This window comes from Telmatherina bonti, assembly GCF_933228915.1.
Source record: "Telmatherina bonti genome assembly, chromosome: 6".
Lineage (NCBI taxonomy): Eukaryota > Metazoa > Chordata > Actinopteri > Atheriniformes > Telmatherinidae > Telmatherina > Telmatherina bonti.
Genome location: NC_136624.1, coordinates 31,750,949 through 31,778,448, shown reverse-complemented (window position 1 = coordinate 31,778,448; position 27,500 = coordinate 31,750,949). Strand labels below are relative to the sequence as shown.

The 27,500-nt window shown below is 38.4% G+C and overlaps 1 protein-coding gene across 1 annotated transcript in view; it reads left to right on the top strand.

Annotated features, from left to right (window-relative positions):
- The window catches only part of tex264a (testis expressed 264, ER-phagy receptor a), a 73,871-nt gene that overhangs the window by 3,959 nt on the left and 42,412 nt on the right, over nucleotides 1-27,500 (top strand). Inside the window, exon 2 of the mRNA XM_079242765.1 lies at nucleotides 14,519-14,740. Within this exon, the coding sequence (XP_079098891.1) occupies nucleotides 14,519-14,740 (222 nt within the window). The remainder of the gene's footprint in view (nucleotides 1-14,518; nucleotides 14,741-27,500) is intronic.

The following is a 27,500-nucleotide window of genomic DNA, read 5'->3' as shown; positions in this document are numbered from 1 at the left end:
ATTATTAGTTAAGGTTAGAAAACCAAACTGAAAATGCATAGAGAATTTTGTTCCTTCACAAGGAGGTGAAGGAGCCATTAAATCTGATTGTTTAGCATTTTAGCAGAACATGTTCAGGTAAATATAGGGTCAATAACAGCATATGTGACATCTCAACCCTTGACAAGGCACTTGAGACTCTAACCTGGACTTGCCAGCTGTTCTCATGCTTCATTCACATACCAACAATGATATGACTGAAATTTGGTCAAAATTTAGTTTTTACTGCACAGTAATTCTTAGTTTAATGTAACTCAGCCTCAGACTGTAATGCACTAATTTAGGGTTTAACCTCTACTTGGTGAAGCCTATTTTTCCTCCCTCATGTCTGGAATGATGCACCCCAAAAAAAATTACCTATACCTTCTGCAAGAGTTTTACATAGAATTTTTGTCTCATAATAAAGTATGGACATGTGAGATTTCTACTAAAGTGTCCGACTAAAGAAGTGTGTTTATTTCAGCATGAGTACAGTCCAACATTTTAATGGCACCCCCTAAAAGTAAAGCACATTACTTTAGAATAGTAGCCAGGTTCATCAGGAATTAGTAAAGTACTGTCTGATGAGTAGCTGTGCAAAAGTAGAAGCTTGTAAAAGTTAACTTGAGCAGTTTTACAGATGTTAGATATCTCAGCTGATGTTGATTATTGATGCCTCTGTCCATGGTCAGAGTCAGGAGAATAACCCGAAAGAAGTGAAAGTAACATCCTAAGAAGAGTGAATGCTCCGTATCATCATTAAAAAAAAAAAAATAAAAAAAATAAAAAAATATATATATATCCCCCTTCATCTTTGTGTAACCTACCAGGACCTTCAAGACTCCTTTCAAACAAAAGCAGTCAGAAGAATACAGATTAAATTAAAGCAAAAAAAACCAACAACTTTTGGCCACAAGTAAGAGACGCTTTATGACTTTTGTTTGTTGCTCTTTGGCTGCTGGCTAACAGAGTTGATGAGAGAGACTGGAAGTGGGCAGTCGTGTTCTCTGGTTTTTGTTACACTCCATATGATTGCTTGGGGTTTGAATTGTGTTTTGTTTTGGTGGCAGGGTTATGTAGAGTCTTTGAGCTGAGTTTCTCCCCATCATATTGATGTGCTACATGTTAGAATTTCTGCTTCCTGGCATTTTCAAAGATCTTCTATAATGCAGGTATCTCCCTTTGCACAGGGAGCTCTTGTCCAGAAGGGGTTAAAGGTCGAACTCTTACTACTTTTGGACAATCTCCAAGGTATCTTGGATCTGTTTTAAGGAAAGCTTTGTATCTGGTTCAGACATAAGTCAGATGTCGTTTCTGTTCTCTTGCCTTGGTTTTAAATCATCTAACGTGTTGAATAATGGATGAGAATGAGTAAAAGCGGCTGCTAAGACAGGATAAAAAGGAAACTCAGACATATAAATGTAAAACAAGGAAACTGGCTTTTACATTTGCTCATATAACACACACATTAGTCCTTCTGCGCCTCGGCAGGAATCACCATTTTGAAATGATGTTTACACATTTTAGCATGTTCTTAAAACATAATATTTCTCTGTAAATCAGTCAGAAATGTTTTGTGGAGCTCTGAGCACTGATCTTCAGGGGGTCACTACTGTCCTATCCGTGTGTCCTGATCACCACAAGTGGTTATCAATGATGGACACTAGATGGCACTATTGACATTACTGTTAAAATAATGTGGAAAGCGGAAGCATCCTTTAAACCACATAGAGCTTCATACCTAATTTATTATAATTGCATAAGTAGTGTGACTCAGTCAACAGTGGGTTTTATCATATTGAAATAAAATTGAATTTCATACTTGAATAAGTAGTTGGTCACCGTGGCCCTTCTTCAGTGCGACTTCATGCAGCTACTTTCAACTATTCAGCAGATATTCAGGTTGTAATGTGGTTTCTGTCTAATGACTGCGGTGAACGTGAGCAGGAGTCTGTCCTGAGCACAGAGAGTCAAAACCAGCATCAACTAATCATTATTTTAGCATTATTAGTGTATATGTGGTTCTTTAGGCAGGTAAGGCCTGCTTCAGACCCTTTTTAGGAACGGGTTCTTGTCACAGAGATTTGTGGCAGTGTGGCTGACGTGTCAGTCAAGCGGACTGTGACGCACGGCGTTGGATGTTACTCTCTAAACTCACATAAACGTCCAAGGCTGAGTTGAATTGGGCTCTAATGTAATGTAGCTTCCAGGTGAGCACTGCATAAATGTCAGAATGGATAAAGTACAAGCAAAATCACCAGATTGTGCTGGCTTTGCCCCGTGTTGTGTTGTAAAATGGAAAGTCCACATGCAGCCCGCCGGCTTGCATCTCCACAAGGAACCTCTAGAGCTAAATTTATTAAGAGGAGTGGGAAGAGAACCAGTTTGTGTGCCATGAGGATAAACTGTCCAATAAACTATGTGAGAGTAAGAAACTCAGCTACATGTAATGTAATTGTCTCGCTGGGATTAGTAGATGGTAAAACTGAATAGATACACAAATTTAAAAAACTATAAAACTGTCAAGTTGATAATCAAAGCCGGTCTGGTGGATCTACGCAGCAGATCCAGCCGTTTCTAACATTCACAACACGTGTTTATACTGAGGCCAAATAAGAGAGGCTACTTGGTTCATCCTTAGATCTACTGAATCCCACTTTGTTTCAGCTTTTGAAGCAAACCCACTCATGTCTCCCCAGTGACAAGAAGGAGAAAATGAAATGTCATGTGCAGACATATAAGGGAGTGGCAGTGAGAGATGAGGCGAGGTGTTGAGCTGCCATGGAAAAGGGGTATAAATTGGTAGGAGCCTGACTCACCTTGAGAGCATCACACTGCTCCAGTTCATCAATCGGAATTTCAGATCAGAGCACTGCACATCGCTGCACTCCCGGTAAAATTTATTAGCATTTTACTGCTGCTTGTCTGTCTGTCGACAGCGGCAACATGAAAGGGAGGCTTCTGGTAAGAGGTTGCCGCTTTTAAAAGTGGATATAAAATGAGAAATAAATACGCTGATACTCTGAAGTCTGGTCCCACGGGTCTCCGAGTCAATATTATGCATGATTGTGGACATGCCAGCTCTCCCTGTAGTAAAACAGCCTATTAATGTTTATGGTCATACCTGTTTTGAGGGACAAGTTGCAAAATGAGAAGGCAGGGGTCCAGACAGGCTGTTAAATGGAGAAATAATTTCTTCATGCAGGAATACAGTACAGATGTCAATTTGAACAGTTTTTTTTTCTTAAACGATTTGGAAGAAAGAAAAAGATGTTTAGAAGCTGATGTGTTCCCATTATTCAGTAAAATGAGGAGGTAAAGAAAGGCTTGAAATCTTGTGTATCATCAATCTTTAGTTTTGAACTGGCTTGTAAATCTGTGATGCACAGCTCATTGAATCACACAGCAGAATATTTCTCACCAGAGCAAACAGGCTGAAAGATGACAAAAGAGGTGAGCCTGCGCTGAGGAAGGAGGAATTCATTCATACTTCCTGTTGGAGACCATTAGCTCCCTGCCCCTCTGACATCTGGCTGGAGGAGTGTCGCACGATGTCCAGTTGGCTAAGAAGTGGTAAACCGGCACTACAAGCATGGCAAAGAAAAACCGTGTCCTGCCTCCAGCAGGCTGTTTATTCTCACTAGTAATTATACATGCCAGAACTCCCCGGATGCCACTTGTAATTACCAGCGATGTCTAAGTGCAGCCTAAAGTGACAGAGCTGCAGTCGGTGAAAGCGAGACAGAAAAGCACACTTCCACTTGCTCCTGACTTCAGGGGCCTTTATGGTATGCGTGTCATCACATTGCTGGGGATGTAATCTGATTAGGGGCCACTTTGAAATTGGGGCATATTGATGTTTAGTTAAAGTAACTGTTAATTTGATTTTCACAGTCATTAGAAGCACTTATGTTTTCATTGGCTTAATACTAAGTGAGTCAGCATGACATTTGATTTTGCTTTGTCCCCAAACTTTTTTCAAATAAACTTGATTGTTTCCTTGCAAACTGCCTTATTTTTTATAGCTTACTTGTCTCACTTCAACCTCTGCTCCTGTGATTTAGCTGCAAAGAGCCAGTTGCAGGTTAATTGTAGTGTCAGTGCAGTTTCTCCTGCCATGGACGGACGAATAAATGGGTGCAGGGTAGGAAGCCCCCCCCCCTTCAACAGGTTATCTCTCTGACTCACTGAAGCAAAAGGCAGCTCTTGTGCAGCTTATCCTGTAGTCTGCTGTTCTTATCGCTCCCCATGTGTCTCGTCCTTTGCTTGTTGGAGAAGTGCACTGAACACCTTCTGCTTCACCACAACAGCTGAGCACTTGTTGAACTGAGAGAGCTCAGCAAAATCAGTTGTGTGTATTGTTGTAGGAGTACATTTATCACTTCCATTTTGACTGTCGACGACAGCTGATGTTTGACTGTCTTCTCCTCAAATTTAGCTTTATTCTTCATGAAAGCAGCATTTGTTGCTTGTCAGGGTAGAGGTTTAGACAGGATTTGGTTGAGATATCTCGTAAAGAACATGCTTCCTCATGATCTACCGCGACATCATGCTGCACTGCAGATGCTGATGTGAAGACCGCATAGAGGTTTAGAAAGGTTCCAGTCCAAGCACTGCCTCTTAAGCTCAGTTCTGTCATAGGCCACTTTGCCAACCAGAGCATGATGGCTTTAACTTGTCATGTCTAATTTTTATTTCAATCACAAAATGACAAAAACCAAACTTCTTGATATTTTTATACATAAAAAATCAATTTGAACAAACATATTGACAGAATTGTAGTAAAATGGGAGGCGTGATCACAAAAGTTAGAAGAAGAGAAAAATATTTCTACCAAACCAAGGAAATGAAAGAAATAATGCTCAGTCATGTGGTCCAGTGCATCAACCCAAGGAACTAAGAAACTTCAAATACAGCAAAATTGAGCAGGATGTTTAATACTCAGATGTAAAAATAAGAACATAATATTAACATAATATGGAATCTAAATTGTAGAAATGTGAATCTAACAACAACTCATTCAGTTCTGATTTTTTAGGTGACGTTTCAATTCAGAATCAATTCGTAATTCAAACCAGTTTTCAATTCATAATCGTTACACTTAAAGGTAGAGTATGTAAGATTTCTAATATTTTCAAAATAAATGAACAAAAAAAAAAAACTACAATCATAATTAGATAGTTTTTTTTAAACATGTAGGTTCCAGTCTGTCCGTATTTGATGCGGTATTAAATTACAAGTTTAATTAATGACATAATTAATATATATGACATAAATAAGACCCTTCTTGAATGTTTTCTGACCAGTAAAAAAAAAAAAAAATTACTTTTTTTCCACCAGTAGGGTGAGTATATGCCCATTTATTGCAGAGCGGCTCTGAGCTACAGCTCACAAGCAATTCCTGCCCTCATTGGAGCTGGCAAGGAGGAGGGGTGAGGGGTGAGTTTTGCGCATTACTGCCAACCTGTGGTCGTTTGTGGAGGTAGCAGTTTTGTGGTTTTGCTCACAACCTGGTGTTTGCCACCTGGTGGTGGAAAGAATCACCTTGAAATCTTACATACTCTGCCTTTAAGGAACAAAAGGTGCTTATTTCCCAAATAACTTAATTCTTTTATAAGCTAGAAAGACCTGAGAAATTTTTATTTATTTGAAAAAAAAAAAATCAGTTTTTTAACCAAAATATTGATTTTAAAATTGTGAAGCAAAAAATTCTGATCTTGAATTTTTTTCAATTCCATTCCCCACCCCTACTAAGCTGATTATGGTATTGTTAAAAAATTGTTGTAGTAGCTACTCATTGTTATCAAACAAGCACACCTTTAATATCCTTAAAACCTGTAGATATCTGTATAAATATTCATGTGAACACGTTTAAATATGCAACTGAAAATGACTTTACCAATATCTAAATTACATATAAATAATAAATAGCATCACTGAAGTAACATTATGATGGCATCTCTTAAAGCATAACATCTAGTTATTCATTTCATATATACATGTAAGAGTATGATCATATGTATGTGTGTATCCATATACATATCATGCATCATTTATATCTGTTTAGGTAAGTTTAAACTTTCATTTGTGACTTTCATTTGTGTGTGTATATGTGCACAAAGATATCAGTCTTGTGATGTTTGTATGCATTGAGGTGTTGTGGGTTGGCATGTATCTATATATGTACACTACCTGTCAAAAGTTTGGACACATTTTCCCACTAGGTTTAATGGGACAGTGTTTCCAAACCTTTGACTGGTTGTGTATTTGTATAGATGTTTGATTGTCCTGAACAAATGGACCTCAGTAAGAATAGTGGCAGGTGTTGGCTGCAGCGGATGGAAATCCAAACAAAAATAAACAAACTAAACTCTCATTTTCACAACACTGTTGATTATCAGTCAGGTTTTCAAAATCAATCAATCAAAATATCGATGGAGTTTTTGATTTACCTTGAATGATCAACAAGAGCAATGCATTTGCATAATAAACTGTGTAACTAGGCTCCTTGTAAATAAGTTGTATTCATTAATCTCTCATATGTCCTGCTGTCAATTTTCCTCCATACCCCTCTGAAAATGCCTTATAGAAAGTACATTATAAATGTAAGGCTGCAAACAGGTATTTCGGCTGTAACGCTGGCCATGTTAACTCAGGCGTTTGTGGGAATTGTAATTGTTTTGGAGCCAGCCTTGTGCATGTTATGAAGGAACTGTTGTTCTTTTTTTTTTTTTTTGTTTTTTTATTATATATTTTCTGGTTGGCTTTATGTTTACTTTTTTAAGGTTGCTGCTTTATGTTGTCTCAGTTGCTGTCAGGCAGCCTCATCACTGGTTGAAGTGGGTCAGATGCTTTGCTTACTTGATGATCCATTTCACAGTGACTGGCATAATAGTCTAGATAAAATGTGAATTAAAAAAAAAAAAAAGCAATCCTGATTGAAAACCTCATCTTGATAGATCTGATCAGACCAGCATGAAACTTTTAGCAGTGAAGACACAGGGGTAAGTTTCAGAAAAGTCTGTGAAAGTCCAGGAGTGACCCGGTGACTGCCTGAATCTGAGCTCAGTATAGCGGCTCATGAGATTCCTGAAAATAGCTGCGCTGTGATGTTTCCCATCCAACCTGCTTTAGCTCAAACGTTTCTGCCAAGAATAATGAGTGAAAACATGTGCCAAGCTTGTGGTATCATTTCCAAGAAGACTTGAGGCTATAATTGCTGCCAAAGGTGCTTCACTTGAGTACTAAATGAAGGGTGTGAATACTTGTGTAAATGGGATGTTTACATAAGTATTGTGTCTACATTTGAGGAAGAAATAATGGAAGGCGTATAGCCTCATAGTTGTGCTGCCTTTACACTGTTTATATGGTTCATTTAAAAAGAGTTAATGGCTTCCACTCTGTCATTGTAGCTCCAGAGCTTCTTCACAGGTTACTGGCCTGCTTTGTTTTAATGAGTGGAGATGGTCCATTGTTAGACAAGGTAGGCTTATTAAGATTCTTTCTTTATGCTGCAGTGGGGCAGAGTATGCCCTCACTGGCTCGATTGTTTGTCCTCTCTAACCTAGCAGCGTAATGACTGTAACTATTGGTAAATGGCCTCGCTCTCCTCAAAAAAAAAAAAAAAAAAAAAAAAAAAGGAGTCAAAATGTTGATGGTCAGGAAGGAAGACATGGTGGGCGAAGAGCAGAAAAAGATGAAAAGAGTAAATCCTCATTACATGTCTGCTAATTGGGATTTACTTCTGTTTGGTGTACTGTTTTATTGCTGAAGAGATCCCATCCATCAGAGACTACCTTTGCTACCTGAAGGAAAGAATTGCTTTTTTTAAATGAGTTTTCTCCCTACAGATCCTTGGAGACTTGGCTTGATTCGGGAAGAGTTGGAAATGGTACCGTTTGTTTGGGAAAGTTAAACTAAAAGTTCCTGAAGCTCAAGCTCTCCTAAAGTTGGTTCATTAATTTGTGCCGTCTGGGCACAAAAATGGTACTGCAGACTATTTTGTTGGAACCTCTGCGGCTTGGATTGTAGCAAGCGTTTAGAAATTTGGTCCTTAGAAGTTAAAACCAGAATTAGTGACAAAGAAGAACCTTGGCCGAGTCCAGCTCTTACTGAAAAAAAAATCTGATTTACTGCTGAGAATGCAGGATGGATAGATGGATGGACAGACAGACTCCACTCTGAAAGCCTCTTTCACATTTCTGAGTCTGTTGAATCCTGGAAATGTCATTTTGGAATTAAAAATCAATTGATGAAACATGATTGTTTTCTAATTCTAACCAAGAAGTTTTTATGTATAATCTTAAATGAGCAACGTTGCTGCTTAAAGCCAACCAGGAAGTGACTAAATGTTGTCACGTTTCTTTGCAACCATGGCAACCAGGGAAATGGTTCCTGCCTCTGAAGTTGATGGTTGTATTGGAAGAATTTATTTTGCCCAAAAAAATAATTGTTTTCAAACTTCAACAAATGAATGTTTTTTATGCAACTAAGAAGTAAGAAAAGTATTTTAGTAAAGTGTCATTTTACTGACAGGAACGCATGTCGGTGGGAATTTCATGCCATTCAAAGCCCCACTGTTGAAAGTGCTGTGTTTAACTGTGTCATCCATCATCCTTCCATCCTGCTTCTGCATACTTTGTGGCTTGTTAAATGATAGACTTGTCAATGACGTCTGCTATGTGAAAATACTTATGAGTCAAATTTCCCTCATGGTGATTGTCGGAGCGGTTCTGTACTGAACGCCGTTATGAGTAATGTCGAAGACCACAAACAGCATATATATCCTTCTTTCTGCGGAACAGGATGAACTTGTTGCTATGGAACAGGGTAAATCTGGACTCATCAGACAACATGGCTTTTTCTTTTTCCCAGTCCTCCTTCCCTGTATGTAAAGCACTTTGCTTTTCACCCGGGCCAATCAAATGCCATACTCGACTTTCCTCGGCTACCTGTGAGAAATGGAATCATGCTGGCTTTGGAAACACAGCTTAGGCGGTGTTGACAGCATCCAAGAATTTCAGCCTTTTTCTGGTGTTAGAATTTCAGACACGAACAAAACTGTGGTGGAAAAGTCCAGGCAAGTCAAGTACACAGAGTGGTGTTCCTCCCTTTCCTAATTGCCTGTAGTCTCTGGGGTATGTTATCTGGAGGGAAGCAGAGATGAGATGCAGTCAGGGCGGTTGTTTGTACTTGCCACTGTGTGGGATGTGAATGATGGCTAGAGGCCTGAATGATATCATTAGTGGACTACTGGTTTGGCTAACACACTCTAGTCTATCAGAGTGGAGAGCATGAGATGCAGTGAGATAGAAGATAGTGAAGCAAGCTGTGGGTGGACAGTTATGCCCTCTGTGTTTGAATGCTTATTGTTGTGTCTTATCATGGACCACCAGTGTTGACAGGGAATAGCTATGTACAGAAGTGGTGCTGACAAGGGCATACATTTGATGCATCCATGTAGGAGAGGAAGATGCACAAAAATCTCTAGATGAGAGCAAACAGAAAAAAAGGTCATAAATTATTAATGAAGTCACGATGTGATTTTTTTTTTTTTGTGCTTGTCCTGCTAAGTTTAGCGTGTAATCATGCAAACATTTAGTTGAATGGTATCTGCAAAGTACAGCTGAGGGTGTGCGAAATTGATTATTAGTCCTGAAAATGACATTTTGTGCCAAAAATGGCAAAAAAAATTAAATGTAATTGATCATCAAATCCATTGTAAATCAATGTAATATCTGCGGTAAACTGTTTAGGAAGATGGAAGAGTTTACTGAATCCAGATAAAGATGTTATATGTGATCAACAAAGATCTTAGGCTTCAGCATTTATTCATACCTCTACCAACACCACAATGAAAGTTGAGCAACTGGCAACCATTGATGCTTGTTAAAATTTCCTTCATTTTTTTCCAGCATTATTTCAGTATGAATAAATATATTTAAACTGAAGGGGATATTTGTTCTCTTACAGGTGGGAAGGAGCTCTGACACACCCAGAAATAGATTACGTAATAGATTACGAAAACAGCACACAATCCTTCTTGTGTGATGAGAATTTACTGCAGGAATTATTAACTAAATTTATTAACTATAATAATCCAACTAATAATAAACCAGTTAATAACAAATTGATAAATAATTAACTAAATCAGACTTTGTATGGTATCTGTCTCATTCATACAGCCTGGCCCTAAAGGTGCCTTAATGTTTGCTTTCCTATCCCTATTGATTTAAAAAAAACAAACAAACAAGCAAAAAAAACATCAGTCTGTTTAAAACTTTAACTTGGGTACAATGTTTTTGAATGACATTAAAAAGAAAGAAGAAAACAAACGGGAAACATTTACACATGGCAAGCTTTACAAGGCTGCAAAATGGATTCGTTCATTGTCTCATTGTGCCAGTAATTTACCCTGACATTGCTAGCACAGCTGTTGCAAATGTCTTTGTTTGCAGTGACTCATTGCTTCATTGCAAATAGATGTAGTATATCTCAAGCTGTCTGGAATGAGTAATTCTCTGTCAAACGCACGTAATCTTTGCTCTCCGACTCACTGTAAAACACAGTGTCAGGTGACAGTATAGATTATCTGCACATGCTGAAAAGGCACTGTCAGTCATTATCATTACCCACATAACGCAGACATTAAGAGGCACAGAGAGTTAGGGTCTAGGGGCAAATAGATTCATCATGGCGCACGATGCTGAATAATGGCTCAAGAGCTGATGTACAAAGAAAGTAGGACAGAGGGAAAAGAGCATCGTAGTAGCAAGGAAATAATGTCAAAAATAGCTCTATTTGTGAGAAATAAGATGGAAACGACGAGAACGATGTGACTTTGGATGTGATAATTAGGCAGGATGAGAGGGACATGAAGATGAGTGTGGCTGGATCCCATCTGTGCCCCCTCGGTGCCAGCCTTAGACAGCCACGGCCACAGAGCAGCAACCAGCAGCAGGTCTTTGAAAATAGTCTTCTAAATCCTGAAGATTTTAAAATTTTTTCCTTTCTTTTTTTTTCTGTTTACTAAAATTTCCATTTCTACTTTGAAGAAAAATGAAAAAGGAGAAAAAAGAAAAAGGAAATAAATCGCTGGTTACATCTGGTGTTAATGGATTTAGATTCACCATGAATCATCAATGTTTCATGTAGTTTTCTTTTGGTTACTTAAAACTTGTTTTTATGTAACTTTGAAATTTCCATTGCACTGAATATTATTTCTCTTTTTATTTATTAACTTGTACTGATGCATCTGAAACAATCAAATGAGTTTTTAGCGGTTTTTCCAAAATGTAATCCGTTAACTGTAGCATACTGAATATGAGCTCCAGATGCAGGAAACTCACATTCAAGCTGATCTTCTAGATCTTTCATAGAAACTGCTTCACTGTTCAGATATTTCCACGCCGAGCAGTTTGTGTCTTTGCAACCGATTTTATTTTGTTTAGCAAATATGAACAGGTGTGATTTGGTGTGATGTAACCAGTTTCTGAAATCTTTTGTGTCATTCTCCTGCAAGTAAACTGCACTTTACGTCTCCCAGCAAGACATCATCACTGCTGATACTTTTTTTTATATTTCTAAATAAATATCTTCTAAATCATAATTGATTTTTTTTTTATTTTTTATCTTTGGGTTTCTGAAAGCTCAAAAACATACACGCAGACATCTAAAATTATATGGCAAGGTCTAGAAAGTGCTGGGCAGTAATGCGAAGCGTACCGGCAAAAGTGGCTCCTTAACAACAGCTCCCACTCGCCATCTGTGGCTGTCAGACAGAAACTGTCTGCGAGCAGACACCAGTCAGAGAATCTCTGTCAGATCCTTTTCTGACTGACAGCTACCTCAGCAATTCCGCCTCCGCCTCTCTCACATCTGTATGCAGATGTGGGCACATTATGAGACATAAAGTTGGCAGCATGGCCTTTTAAGTGAATGACATCAGTCTTCCATGTCAACTCATGTCTGCTGTCTTTAAAAGTCATTATGCAAGACTAACAATGCTTTCCAGTCCCAGGGGTGGTGTCCAGTCACTGAACCAAAAATAATATTGCAATATTATTATCAAAATAAAATATTCATTAAATTCATTATATTCATTAAATTCCATTATTAAATGGAAGTAGTTGCACTTCATATATTTCCTTTTTTTCAAAATTGAAGCTCTAAAGACGAGTGCATTTTCCACTTTTTTCATTGTAAAACAGAAGTATTCTGAGAGTTCTGAAGTATAAATCCATTTAGAACATCTAAGGCAGTGTCTGTGTGTTCATGTTAGGAATTGAAGATCATTTCTGGAACATTTGTAGACCTACGTAATGAGCGCAGGCACAATTTGAGCTGCCAGATGCAGTGTGGGACCTGGCTGCTGGACATCTGGATTCAGATGTTCACCAAAGCTGGCAGCCTTCTACACAGTGACACAAGAGAATATGTGAAGGAGGAATGTCTTCACATGTTTAAATCAAAAGGCTTCTATTTTTACTTCTACACATGTTTGGTGCAGCATTAACCATGCAAGTAACGTTCAGATTACTCCCTCTTAGCCTCGCACTCTCAGCTGACCTCTTCATTCTCTGGGAAGACCTTTTCATTATTAACTGTAATAACAGGTCTGTACACACCTTTAGCATAGAATGAACTGGATTAGATAGATGAAACTTGTAGTTTACTATTTTTTTCTGGGTTTTAGTCAGAAAAATCATCAGGTAGGAAATTTGAATGCCAAGAGAAGACAAGATTAGGATGTCGTTAAGACAAAATAGGTAATATTTTAATAAAATACTGAGCCAATGTAATAATGACTGTATTTGAATAATTTTGTAAGTATTACAGGTATTGTGTCAATCAGTGTTCCACTTGATTTTGTTGGAACCTCTGTTATTTGTGCTAATAAAACAAAACCCAAATCTAAAATATGAAAACACACCTTTTACACTAACTTTGGACTTTCTTATGTTTAAGTGTTAACAACAGTCAACAGAATTAATGAAATATGCTTTTTAACAAGTTGTAGCGTCAAAACAACTGGCAGCTGTGAAAACCCTGGCATCAAACTTTCCAGTTAGTCCCTCTTGGTGCCTGGAGCTTATCCATAGAGGGAGAGGTCACCAGTCCATCACTGGGTCTATACATAAACAAACAGCAATGCACGCTCACACTCCTCCTTAAGGTCAATGTAGAATGACCTATTAACATAACAGTCATGTTTTTGGATTGGAGGAGTCTTTAGTGCCTGGAGGGAACCCCTATATGCGCAGGGAGAACACTCTGCAGAGGAGTTTGCATGTTCTCTGTACAGTTCCAACCAGCTGAGGTTTGAACTGGGCTGCCCTTAGAAACAACAAAACTATGATAATATTGGTCATGTTCCTCATCAGAGCCCAAGGCTTAAGACAAAAAGTAGCCATTTGTCCTGAGTTGCATGTGCTCGGTTTTTAACCACAGAATCTCTGAGGTCCACTAACGTAAGACGTTGTAGACAAATCAACTGGTTTTAAGCTATTTTGTAGTGGAAGATTTGACGTTTTGCACTAATTAAGTTGGTTTACTTGTTTACTTTAAATGTCTGCTAATTTTCTCTTGTTATCACTTAGAACTAACTACAAATAATGCCAATGAATGGCTGTGTTACATCTAAAGTGTATGAAATGATCATAGAAAAGTGATAGGTACCAGTGGTGCTGTAGTGGTTGGGGGTCCCCCAAATCAAATTTTGCTTTGGGCCCATAAAGGTGAATGACAACAGAGTTCCACTTTGTTCCTTCAGTCACACCTGAATGTCCCGACACCGTGATTCTACCAACAGTCTGTGATGCTGACTGAAATGTGTTTAGCAGGCAGACAAGCTGAATGTGTAGCTCTTGATTCGAAGACGTCACCTTCACCGGGCCTGTCGGCAATGGACCCAATAATGTTTTAGACTGTTGGAGATGCACAGTGGTGGAATGATTGATATTTATTCTCCTTGCTATGTTTTGTCTGCCCAGGCTGGCCCAAAGCACACAGCAGCTCGGTTCCTCTATAGTTTAGTCAGCTGTGGCATTGTGCAGAGAGGCAAAAGATTCCATTTTGTGATCCTTTTACTGATTGGACAACAGTTTTTTTTTTTTCTAGAGAGGTCTAAGACTTTGTCAAGTCAATTAGTTTAGCATACTACAGCTTACCTTGCTACAATTTTATTATTGTTTCTGTCGAGTTGGGAAGGGTTAACAGGAGAAATAAGGCTTTTTATACCCCCATGCATAATTAATAACATAATTTGCTATGGATTGTAATGTATACACCAGAAAATGCTGTGTAGCTCCATTTAGATAAACAACAACAACAAAAAAAAATGCTTGGAAAACTGAAACACACATGTTACAGATAAAGCTCCTTCTCTACAGAAATGTGCTGACGTATAACACCATGCAACTAAATAAAAAATGTCAGAATGTGCTTAAAGGCTTTGTAGATATTTTATTTATGTTTATTCATTCTCTCTCTGACCACTCAGAGGCCACCAGAGAAATGCCGCTACGTGGCGGGCAGTGTCCTGTGCGAGGGTGACGAGAAGCCAGATGAAGAACTGCTGAAGCTCTATGAGAAGTTTGGCTTCAAAGTGTTTTCTCTACCTGAAGTGAGCCATGCTGTGACCACAAGCTTTCCATACACAACCCATCTGTCCCATGTGTTGGGTCCTTACAGAGTCTTCCCCAGACTGTCGTCCTATATTGAGGTATGGACACAATAACAAGTTATGTTTATCTACTTATCCATCCTAAAGCAGTAATAGATGAGTGTAATTATTATAACAGTGTGCTAGTAATGTGTTTAGAGGAAGATTAAGAGTTTCTGTCTTTAACAAATGTTTGCTGTTTGTCATGAAAAAGGGGGATTGTAAATTCCTTCTGAAGGTCTTTTGTGGCAGAGAATGCAAATGATGTTGTATTGATCTATTCATCCACTTTGTATTTGTGAATACTTAGATGTTCAGAGCCCAGAGGGTATATAATATATAATCCTTCCAATGAATCCAGGGTCTACCCTAGAGCCTCCTACCGGAAAACCTCCAAAGGGAGGAGTATCCTAATAAAAGTGGAATAATTTGAGTCAGAGTGTTGCGTTAGGTGACTTATTTCAATATGGAGGAGCAGTGGCAGTACATGAAGCTTCCTCCACCTGCCCTCTTACTTCAGCTGCTTGTATCTGTAATCTAATTCTTTTATTCAGTCCCCAAGTCTTGTGACCACGGGTGAGAAATGGAGCATATATAGAGAGTATATATAAATGGATAAAACTTTGCCTTTGGCATTGTTCTCTGTTCGACACATCACACTGGTACAGATCTCTCATTATTGCTGTCAACGCCCCATTCCATTGGTCCATTTCCTACTCCGTCTTACCCTTACTTCTAAACAAGATCATCACATACTTTACTTCTCCACTTGACGCAATAATCCATTCCCAAACCAGAGGGAGCCGTCCATCCTCTCCCAGATATACCATGGTCTCAGATTCTGAGGGGCTGACTTTCATCCTGAATAGGCAAGACAGGGCAAATTTATTCATTTATTTGTATTGTACATTTCATGTACAAGACAATTCACATGCTTTGGGTAAAACATCAAAAGCAACCAAACAGGTAGATATAAAAGCAGAGATTTTCTGTTAGGAAAGTATGGTGGTTGAAAGACAGCTTCATTAATAATCCTTCTAAGAAAAGGGGGGTTTGATATGTTTTAAGTCATGAGTTTTAAGGTTTTTTTTTTTTTTTTTTTTTTTGCAGAATGTGAACAGCTATAGATTATGCTTCTATTTGTAGGCGATGCTGACATGACATTGACCACTTTGTAAGTCCTAAAATATAGTAGTAGCCAACCAAACCTACCACAAATACAATCCCAGTGACTGTATCTGGGAGCTGCTGCACATGCGTATCTTGAAGTGAAAGATAAGAATATTGGCAGACAAATGCATGCAGGAGGAGAGCAAAGCAGTAAAGCAGTAGCAGAGAACAGAAACAGGAAGCAGGACAACCTCACATTAAGCTGCAAACTGCCCCAGTGTGTGATGAACATTTTGGCTCGAGGAAGCAAACAGAACCATGTCATCTGCAAATAGCTGGGATGCAGCTCTGAGTTTCCCAACCAGACCCCCTCTTTTCCCCCACTGCACATTGAGCCTCAAGATCCTGTCCACAAGCATTACGAATGGGATTTTTGACGTGGGCTAAGCTTGATGCACTCCGACAAATTGTTAACAAGTTATAATTTGTGCCGAGAATTTAGACATTTACTCCTGGTTTGTGCATACAGGGAGCCATTTCTGCAGGATGTGAAACCCATTTGGAGGTGGCACCTTGTTACTTTTTTGGACTCAGCGTGGCTAAGGCCCAGATGCCATAACTTGACCACCACATGTTCACTGACAAATGGAGGTCCAGCAAGGAGCCTCACATTGCCACTTTCAGGCAAGGCTTTCTGTACACTCTGTAGTTGTCCCATCAAGGTCCATGAATCCGCTCTTACCCTGACCCTTCCCCATAAAAAACTATTTACCTTAACAGACCCTACTCCTCTACTCTGATAAAGTGGCAGTTCTTTGGGGGAAATCTTGTGATTGTGCCTGTCCTCTCTTCTGCCTCCTGCTTGTTGAAGGACCCTCATTCATGTGTTGTTTAATTCATCATGTGAGCAGATGAGCTCTTTAAAGTCCATTAAGAATAGATGAAGTAGTAGGAAATGAAGGTATGTCTGAGTCTTGAGGCCCATACCCTGGGCTGGATGTCCTTAGGACAGACCTGAAAAAGCCATTGACATTTACTGATGACATTTACACACATGGATTCATTTAGGGCCATCTTGCTGCATGCATAAAGCTCTATCTTTGTTTGTGTATAGTTGCATGCATGTGCAAGCCCCAATGTCGTCTTTTATCTGTTTATCTACAGGTTAAGATAAACAACCTTTGTGGTCTGAAAATGTATCATAAAATCGAGAACAAATGAAAGTATTTTCTGCTGTAAGTCACCTCTCATTCATGACGATGGAAATGGGAAGTTTGACCCACATTTAAAGAATGAAATTTTGTGGTTTTCTTCTCTAATTCAATGAAGATTTTATATTTCATCAGAAAACTGCAGTTTATGAATTGCCTACACAGAGACATAAATGATCAGTGACGTGAAGGATGTTATTTTGCCACAGGACAAGTGCTTAAATGTATTGAGTGAGTCCTTCATGTGTTGTTGTGTCCTGTTCAGAGTCAGAAAGTGGGTGCAAGGACACTGCCAGTGGCGTCTTTTATTGATTGTAACCAGCTCCACCAGCTAGACAAATCTTTAAATCTACTAAAGGTAGCTTTTTTTTTTTTTTTTGCACATTTCTCCCTCAAAGGTGTCACTTTGTTTTTTTTTTTTTTTTTACTTTCATTTCATCCCAGACAACTTAGTTGTCTTTTTTTTAATGATTTAGTTTGTTTTTTTAAAAATGCCTCCAAAATGTTACAGAAATTACTTTAGCGATCGGAATTGACATACCTCCTAATATTGCAGAGGCCCAGTGGGATGTATTTGAACAAACTCTTCAATTAGGAATCATCTCACAACATAGAAGTTGAAAAGTTTTGCAGTGCCCCATTTCCCATAATACCACCGGCTAGAGTAGAGGTTCGGGGAGGTTGAGGAGATCAACAGGTAGGTGGTTTCATCTTCCTGCCCTCAGCTTTAACAACTAATAGGAGTTACCAGAGCAACATCTGGAAAATGGTGCAGCATGGTGTGCTGAATGTGCTTTGAGAGACCGAACCATGGTTTAAGAAGAACTCAGATTCTTGATCTTTTGCTGGTATAGCACCAGAAGCTGCTACTTTAGAGATGACTTGGTGTCTGACTGAAAATATCTCTACAATATATAATAATATACTTTTCAAATCCTCAAGAACCAGCTTACAGTCATTATATCCTTTTCATTTTTTTAAAATTTGGATTTTTTTCATCAATTATACATAACTCTGTACTTCACATGCTAGCCTTAAGGGCTGGGATATACTTGCTGTGTTCAGCTGTATATACTTCCTGCAGACAAAACACAAGCATGCGGCAGCCAGAACATTCAATACTAGAGGTCACCGCTAGGGGGCAGTACACAGCACTAGGACTTTGAACTCGTGATCAATCCACCAGTAATGTTGTATTTCCATGACGTTTTGGTAAACAACATTTTGGTTTACCAATCTGTTGCTAAATATAAATAAACACAAGTGTTTGTCACTGTGCGACGTGGGGGAATAATTATAAAATGCCAGTAGTTGCCAGCAAGGTCCGAGAAACGCTTTTGAAAACTATTTGCCATTGTGTTTGCCTCCAATCTTGTGTTTATGCTCTTGTTCGCATTCATGCCTCTAACCTTAAAGTCATTCCTGCATGTGACACGTTACCTGATGTCAATGTGCCAAAGGTACTCTGAGAAGGCGTGAGTGCCACGATACGTACACAGACGTGTCACCAGCACCAAGTATATCCCTGGCCTAACTCAACATTTGTGGAGACAAGGATTAAAGAGTCCAAAAGCAAAGCCATTGCATGCTTTGCTGTTAAAATTCAACAATGTTCTCTTTTAACGCGATAGTGATGTTACATGATCACGGCTCGTGTCAGGGAGCATTTTCTGTGGGCTACTCTTTGCTTTAAGGTACCTGATGTCACCACAGAGAAAGCATATGCTTTTACTTTCTTGCACTTGTCTGCTGTCGGACAGAAGTGCAGGGTCCTTTGGTTGACCCTTGGTGGCAGGTCATTTAGGAGCTGCCCATTTACAGCAGGCAGGGTAATAATACACTAGCATCCAGTTTGAATTGTGGAGTGGCAAGTGCACTAAGCATACCAGCTGCAGCAAGACTAATGAATAATGGAGTGTGGTTTGGAGAGGCTTGGTTTAGATGCTGTGTGAATGTGCGAGAAATATGTGCATATACACTGTATGTATGATTAATTGAGTAAGTTGTGTTGTAGTTGGAAGAACTTTGAAAGGAGGGCAACATTTGTATGACTTGGATATGTGCATTAATAAATTCTTTTTTTTTTTTTCATTTTCACCTACCACTCACAGAAATATATAGCTCTTTACTTGCTGTAATTTTCTCTATTTTTACCAGCTACAAGTTAACTCTGCAAGCAGTTTAGCACTGCAGGTAGAGCATTTACAATCTTGCTTTTTTCCTAGAAATCGAAACCAAATGAGAGTTGCAGTTTCTGAAATGACCTGCTTCATCCAGAAGAATGATTTGGAGATACCATGTACTTAAATGTCAAAAGCTAATTAGAGATAATTCACTTTATAAAACCTTGCATTTTGATTGGAAATAGATGACATTACCCAGCATTTTCTGAATTTTTTTTATTACTTATTTGGTATATAACCAATTAACATGAGAAAAATAGTTTAAATTGATTTCAGAAAGATATAAAAAAAAAATAAAAAAATCATAAATCGACTGTCATGTCCATTTTCCAGTCTTTAAACCTAAAATGTCTTAAATTTGATCTTATTTTTCTTTTTTATTCTTGTTTTGTATTTTTTAGTACAAATAAAATGTTGAAAAAGAGAGGAAAAAAAACCCAACATTGTTCCATGTAACCCTTGTTGACCTCTGCTTCCAAAGCTCCCTATGCAAGGAAACCAGCTCTCAGGTAAATAGACAGGAAAACATTTTCTGGTCTCCTTATTGACCTCATTTCAGTAAAAATTCACCTTTCGCCATAGTTTCAGAATAGGACAACATGTTCTAGACATAAAATACAGTTTAGCTGTTAAAATGTTGATTGATGATAAAAAAAATTAATTATATTTAATTAGTGTTGGTGCTGCCATGTGACTGCTAGCTGACTGGTCATCTCCTTGTTTATACCCAGTTTTCCAGGCAGCTGCTGCACCTTCACTGAGACGTCTGTGGTCTGACTTTAGTTTAAGCAGAAAACCCTCCCACAACAAGATCCCGTTACAAAGCAAGAATCATTTCAGTCCATCAATAACTTTAAGTAAAGCTATAAAAAAAAACATTTTGTGAAGCATCTCTTCTAATTTATATAAAATAGATCAAATCAAGTATCTTTCATAACCTCTTGTAATTACAGCAAAGTCCGATTGATGATCTCTTCAACAAGCTTGCATACATTTTTAAAATAACACTCCACCTAAAGAAATACAAAACACATGCTCAAAGTTTAAAAAGTTATATCATGCAAGTAAGTGGTCCTTAGACTGAGGAGGACACAGTGGTGAGGGGGTCGTTTTGTTCTGCCTCATGGTCACCTTGCAGCTTTTGAATATTATCTCAAGTCTAACCCTGCGACACCTCCTGCCCTCCCGCGGTGCTTCAGGTAAAAATAACAAGGTTAAGAGCTGCCCTCTTTCACTTGAACTCCCTCAACAGCAGCATATCTACACCAGCTTTATTTAGTCTTATCTCACCTGTACAACATAAATGAATGTGATCACATGTGTGTGATGGGTTTCAGTGGTTTTTCTCAGGGGCTTTTAAAAATCAGACATCCAGCTCTTACACTGTGAGATCTTGGCCTTTATGTTTTGCTTTAACATCTCTGATTAAAAAGCTGGTAGTGACAGATGGAAAAATGAGAGGATAAAGAAGTGGCTGTCACAGTGTATTAAAGGATTTGGGCAAGCCCTGTTTGATCTTTGTCAAGGCACCTTTTCAGCATCTGAAGAACCAAAGCAAACAATCACTGTGGTGTTATTTTGGAGGCTCAGACAAAACTGGAATAGACCCTGTGAGCAGAAGGAAGATGAAAAGCTGATAGCTTCCATCCATTTAGTAATCTGTTTATCTGAATCCAGCTTAAAGCATCATAAAAGCCACTTCCTTCCTCTCATTTCCTTCTGTGTATTATCACGGTTTCATTTGCCTCGCAGGTGCCACAACAATTAAAATATTTTATGAATATTTATAAACACCCCAGAATATTTTGGGTTTGTACCATCCTTGGGGTATTTGACTGTTGTAAAATACACATGACCTCTTATTTATTTATTTTGATATATTTGCTTATATTGTTGTTTTAGAATAAATATATGGAAAGTTTTTTGACCTTTTCAAGTTTTCCACAATCTCCTATGTTTCATGCTGGTGTTAAACCTGTAAATCTCAAGGATAAGGCTAAAAAAAAAAAAAAAAAAAAAAAAAAAAAAAAAAAGGCGGCGGGGGGGCTGAAATGTGTTTTTGTGTTTATTTGTTAAGTAGGTTAAAGCTCCTTTTTGTAGCGGTAATGACCTGAAGCTGTTTTCAGAGATCTCAAACAAGACTTGCTCAACTCCTTCTGAAGGTTGTTCCTTTTTTCTTAAAAGTTGAAGCAGAAGCGTCGGCGCACGGTGTATCTCTGAAGATGTTCTGCTGGGCTCAGGTTCACACTTGGATATAGTCTAAACTTTACAAGGTTTATCCAAAACTTCTCCTGTCTTTCCTTGGTGTTATACATCAAGTGATTCTAATATATGTATTTTTTCTCACAACCTAAGATCCCTTTGGAAAAGGTATTTACTCAGGATTATATAATATATTTGCATTGTTTTTGTTTTGTTTTTTTTAAATGCATGACACCTGATATGGATAAAATACTTCATCCTTCATCAATTCCTAATGAATTCAGTTGGGTGGATTTCTGTCTCTAGAAGCATCTTAACAGAAAACTTGAAAATGTTTGATTTAAAAAAAAAAAGTCTGAACCATAAATCGTGGAATCAAACAAGTTTAAACTAATTCTGTATTAACGCATAAAATCAATTTGCTGTTTTATATCCTGTTTTTAGCTCAGTCTGAATGAATAATGTCACCAAGTGGGCTCACAACCCACAATGGAAGATGTATGGTTCTGTTGTTTTGACAACTGCGCAGTGGGCGAAGCTAATAATGTGAGGGCTGGCTCTGCATGTCAGAGAGAGAGAGAGAAAGGGTTTTAATGTTTCTGTGCCTGTAAGGTGAAAAGCAGTCCATCTTTCTTGTAGTGAGCTTCCACCTGGGGATGCTGTGATTCTGCTGGAGGACTCCATGATTGCAAGTAACAATGAAAAGAATTAGACTGTGATATGAACAAAAGACAGTTTTGCTCACTTTACATCAGTGTTTCATGAGAACTCCTTATTAAAACGTGTACCTCTATATGTTCTTGATAATTAATGTTTATCATTTATGACAATGTGGAAAATATCCTTCCCTGTGTTGAGGTTCGGAGGCCGATGTTAACGGTTTGTGAAATTCTGTTTTCACCTTTTTAGCTAGTTGCACCTGTTTGTGCTAATGTTGATTCCTCAACTCCACTCTGTTCATCCACTCATTTATTCACCAGCACTTTTTCTCCATCTTCTTTCATCCTAATTTTTTGTTAAATTAAATATAGAAAATTTGTTTTTCTTGTGCACCACATCTATATTTCATGCAGTGTGTTGATTAGAGGTTGTTGAGCCAAGCGGCGCTGATTCCAGGTGTGTCTTCAGAGTAAACAAGAACTGAGATGCTCTTAGTTCCATTTTAAATGACTTTGGGTGAAAATAAATGTGTCTGTTCAGTCTCAGCAGCCCGTCTTCTCTGAAACAGCTGTCACTGAAATGATTTCTGAAACATGGAGTAGCTTGTTGTTTGATCAGTAGATGTTTTATTGAACCATAATCAGAATATTCTTACTTCCTGTTAAAACCTTGAAGCGTTACCTCTATAACATTTATTTACACAGAGTGAAAAATACGGTATGTGCTTTAATTCTACCAGAAAATTTAAACAGGTACCCAGCTCTGCATTAATGTCTTCACTAAAGTCAGTTTCTATTACACAGTGTTTAAGAAAATGATAGATTTAGTTAAAGGAACCAGATTTTAGCTTTAATGTTTTTTTTTCTTTGCTTTATTTTCATGCAGCCAGTGCAATCGCAATCCTCTGAACACGGCAAGTCCAATAATTGGATCGATTCTCGTGTGATCTTTTTTTTTTTTTTTTTTTTTTTTGCATTTGCAGTTGAATTCCCAAGTTAAAACTTGTCATACTGAACACTCGGTCACTTAAATGAGCAGAAATGTTGCAATGATAACCCGACTGGGACCTTTCTCTGAATGAAACCCTGCCATATAAACATCCCTTTGTAATAACATTTAGTCTAAATAAGCTGCTATTCAATAATCCAGTTGAACTGTGTAGGAGTATTCCTACCTTAAATGCATTGTCCAGACATAAGTACACCATTAAATTCTACCAAAGTTTTTACAACACTCTGTGACACACTGATAAATATGCTACACTTCCAACTACACTCCACACTCTGTAACATGTAAAACTCAACTCAACTTTATTTGTAAAGCTCTTTAACACAACGCCAGTTGCAACAAAGTGCTGAACATAGAAGTAAAACATTTAGATAAAGTACAGAATGAAATCAGTGTAATAGCAGTAAAATGATAAAACAATAAAAAGTAAAATAATTAAAAACAATAAAAAGAGAGAAAAAACAGTCGTGCTGGATATAATAATAGGTCATAACTTACATTAAATCTTATTGTTCTACTTATTGTTTTACAGAGTTATAGTCTTGAACTTTTTAAGCTTCAGTGTTTTTCTCATGGGGATCCTCCATGTTGGGGGCTACGCCTGTATGATCTGTGGGGTCATTGTGGCAGGGGTTGTCTTGGCCATGGTTGTTGGTAGGGGTCCTGTGCAGGCCCTGGCCCGCCCCAGCCGGGGTGTTTCCTGTGACCGTGTCTCCGGTGGTCATTCTTGGGCGGCTCCTGATGTGGACGGATCCCCCATGTGTCGATTCCTTGCAGCAGTTTTAAGTCAGAAACAGAGACAGAAACCTGAAGGTAGTTATTATTTTGGCACAGAGGTTGAAGGGGAGGGTGGGGTTCCAGTGGCGGCCTCCGTGGACATGGGTGAGCTGGTGTGATCGGATCCCAGAGACATTGTTTCCTCACAGCAGCATTCAGCCAGATGTTCATTACTGTTAGTGTTTTTTATACTAAGAAAATGATATTTAGGGACTCCATGTTTTTGTAGAAGGGTATATGACAGGAATCTTTATTAGGGCTGTGAAAATATGTTTTTATCCCGATTCAATTTGATTCTGAATTTTTGGGTGCCGATTCCATTTCAATTGCGATTCTCGCGATTTTTTTGATGTTGCTAATTTTTTTTAGCCCAAGAACTTAACAAAAAAAAAAAGAAAAAAAAAAAAAGATAGAATTTGTAAAAAGCAACACAGTAGCCAGACCATCATTCTGCTGTTATAATGCCCAAGAAGACAAGTAAAAAGAGCAATAAAAACAGCAAAAAAAATGACACAACTTTTATAATAGATTATTTTTATTTATTTGAAAGAAAAAATGTTTTTTAACAAAAAAAAATAAAAAAATTGTAAGATCATTTACTGATTTAAGCCATTAAAAGCCACAAAGGTTGTGCAATTATAAAGCCTGTAATGGTCACTTCAAGTGGATCATTTTTTTTCTCCACTTCCTGTCATTCTGGCATTTCTAAATGCCACACTTCATATCACTGTGGAGAGTTAAATTGTTATTGCAGATAACGACTTGCTTTCCTTTGTTCTACAGAGTATTGATGTCATACAAACAGGAATCTTTGAGCCCGTAGATGGTGCAGCTTTTCAATGGGTACAAGGATATCTGATTATCTATTCAGGATTATTTAGAGGCGTCGTTCAGAGATGTTTTTTTTTCTTTTCTTTTCTTCGTGTGTCCTGTCTTCCCTAGCTGTCTCAATGTAGAACGTATGTAATAATGCAATATGCTAATATGCTTTCCTTTTTGTTATTATTTTGGACATTTGCTGTTGTTTTGCCAAAGAGAGAGAGAGGACATAACAAGAACTTCTTACCAAGCTTTATTTTGAAACAAGAGAAAAAAAAGAAAGCATTGCATCTAAGTGCATAGAGTTGAAAAGTGGGCTGTTTTAAATGAGTTGGAAACAATTCTTCCCCATACTTAACCCAGGTGTGATAAATACACAGATGTCTGCAGCTAAGCATATTTTCGTGCACTTAATGAATGTGCGTGGGATCAAAAAGGAAACTTTGAACATATGGCACTTCCAAGCTGCATCAGAATACGGAAAAACAACAGCAACAAAAAAAAAAATCAACTGTGAATTGGTTTAAAACAGAGAGCATATTTGATCAACCTTTTGTCATTCCTTCTTGAACAATCGCCATCAATGATAGCACTGGAGTGTCTTTGCTTTCTACAATAGCAGCTCCAGGTGAAGCATTGTCCACCTGCATGTTTAGCAGTGTCATGATGAGGGTTAGTGTGGTTCTACAGAGACCCACCTTTACTTTTAACCAGCCCCAGGGGCAGGCAGAGGTGGAGGGGATGTGTGGCAGGACAGTTCCTGCTTTGATCCTCTTCAGCAGCTCTACATCTTCATTGCCTCCAAGGCTCAGGACTCCTTTAACTGCTTTCTGTTCAGCGATTTCTGCGTGGGATGTTGCAGAATAGCAGCGGCTGCGATGCCATCAAAGCCCAGAAAACGAAGCGAGAGTCGATAAGTGAAATGTGCGAGTTTGTAAGGAGCATCCGTCTCTCTGACTGATTGCTGGTGAAAATTCGTCGGAGGAGGAACGTACCTCTCTGCTCTTTGTGTGAATGTGTGCTTTAAAAGGCAGGTTGTGGCGTGTGCAAGATAAATCCCCTTCATTATTAATGCTGTCATTCCTCAGCATTGTTCCCCGCATTACATTTTTATTGGTTAACACCAGCCTTTGTTCCGCTAGGGCTCTCAGAAATAATAACCTCAGCATAACAGAAAACATCCATCCAGAGGTGGAGGCAGCCTCTGACCCGCAATGCTTCATATTATATGTTTACACTTAATATGCCTGTTATCTCCTCAGTTTGCCGTTCGACAGTCTGTGGAGGGAACACTTGCCTGTAGATGCACGTTGCTATATTTAGATTTCTATGACGACAGTTTCATCACCTCCTTCTGTTCTTTGATACAAAGAGATGGCCGAGATGTGCTGAAGCTCTGCGTACACGCTGAACTCTTCATAAAATTTCATATAAAGCCTTCTTTTATTGTTTGTTGTACCAGGTTTCCCTAGAAATACTGTGATACACCACATATAAAGTACTTATTACTCTCTTATTTTTCTGATCATCACCTCAAGCCTCATCTTTGGTTTTGTTCGAAGTGGATTTAATGCCTAATGTTTATGTCTAAGCAAAAAAAAGACTGTTCTGAATGCCATCTTTAATGCATTTAATGATAAGAGCATGATTGTAGATTAATATATACCTTTAAAAGCATTACACAGGCAGTTTATATAATTTAATTCTGACAATATTTTCACACTTTGATTAATCTTTGCCTAGCTTGGATATTCTTAACTTTATTTTCATTCATTTCTTTTTGAAATGGCCAAAAATTTGAGTACAAGGCACATTTACTTTAATTTGCTTCATGCCTTTTCATAATTTATAATGAAAGTAACTGAAGTTAAATCAAGGGAATGCAGCCAAAAATAAGCATGGTGCAAGAGCGTTAGATCCCTCTGCACGCCTGACCAGGCGTGTCTTTCATCCACATTTTCACATGTGCAGCCAGTTAAGACTCCTCCATCACCACAGCAAGGCCAGTTAAAATGCAGTGCGATACAACAGTAGAAACATGGAGGTGGACTTTAGATCTCATCTACATATGTCATGGCAACATACCAAATGAGAATCAACTGAGAATAAAGTCAGCACACTAGCATTAATGCTCCCAAGGTCTAAAGAAGAGCATCCATGCTTGAAATGTCACCCTGATTTTGTCACCTGGAGCTCAACGCATGGATGTCTGTGCTTTTTGTTGGGAAGCTCAGTAAGCATGCTTTTCTTCAAAAAACTGTCAGCCTGCTCTTTCATCTTTTTGGCTTACATGCAAGTTTAAAGAGGACATGGTAAACATTTAAGCATGTCAGGGCTTTAATCACTCCGGGCCAAAATGGTCTGAATCTCCTATTCTCAGTGACAGTCCAGTGATGCAGTAAGAAAGCCTGATAGCAGGTAGAAGTGTTTGTGGTGTTCTTATTGATTCCTCCTTCCCTCCAGCTCAGGAATACTCTCTCTTCCGCAGCTCCAACAGTGCATCACGCACCAGGCTGCTAATTAGACTCTTTCTTTGTGAGCCCACTAAGGTAGTATTTTCCTTCTTGTATGTGTGATCGCTGCGTGTACATTCATTTGTCTTCTCTATTCTGCAAAAGATCCCATCTCAAGTTAGAGTGAAACTGGGCTCTGATATTTTTCTGACCCATTGAACCTCGACTCTGATGTTATGTGAGGAGGTTCATTTGTATTTTTTATGTGCATATTTTTAGAAATTAAGGTGAATTTAAAGGGATTGAAGGCACCATTGCTTTTTTTTTTCTTACCAAGATAGATTAATCTTTTATCCAATCCATCCAATAAGGATCTGTTGAGTCAGATGGCGAACTG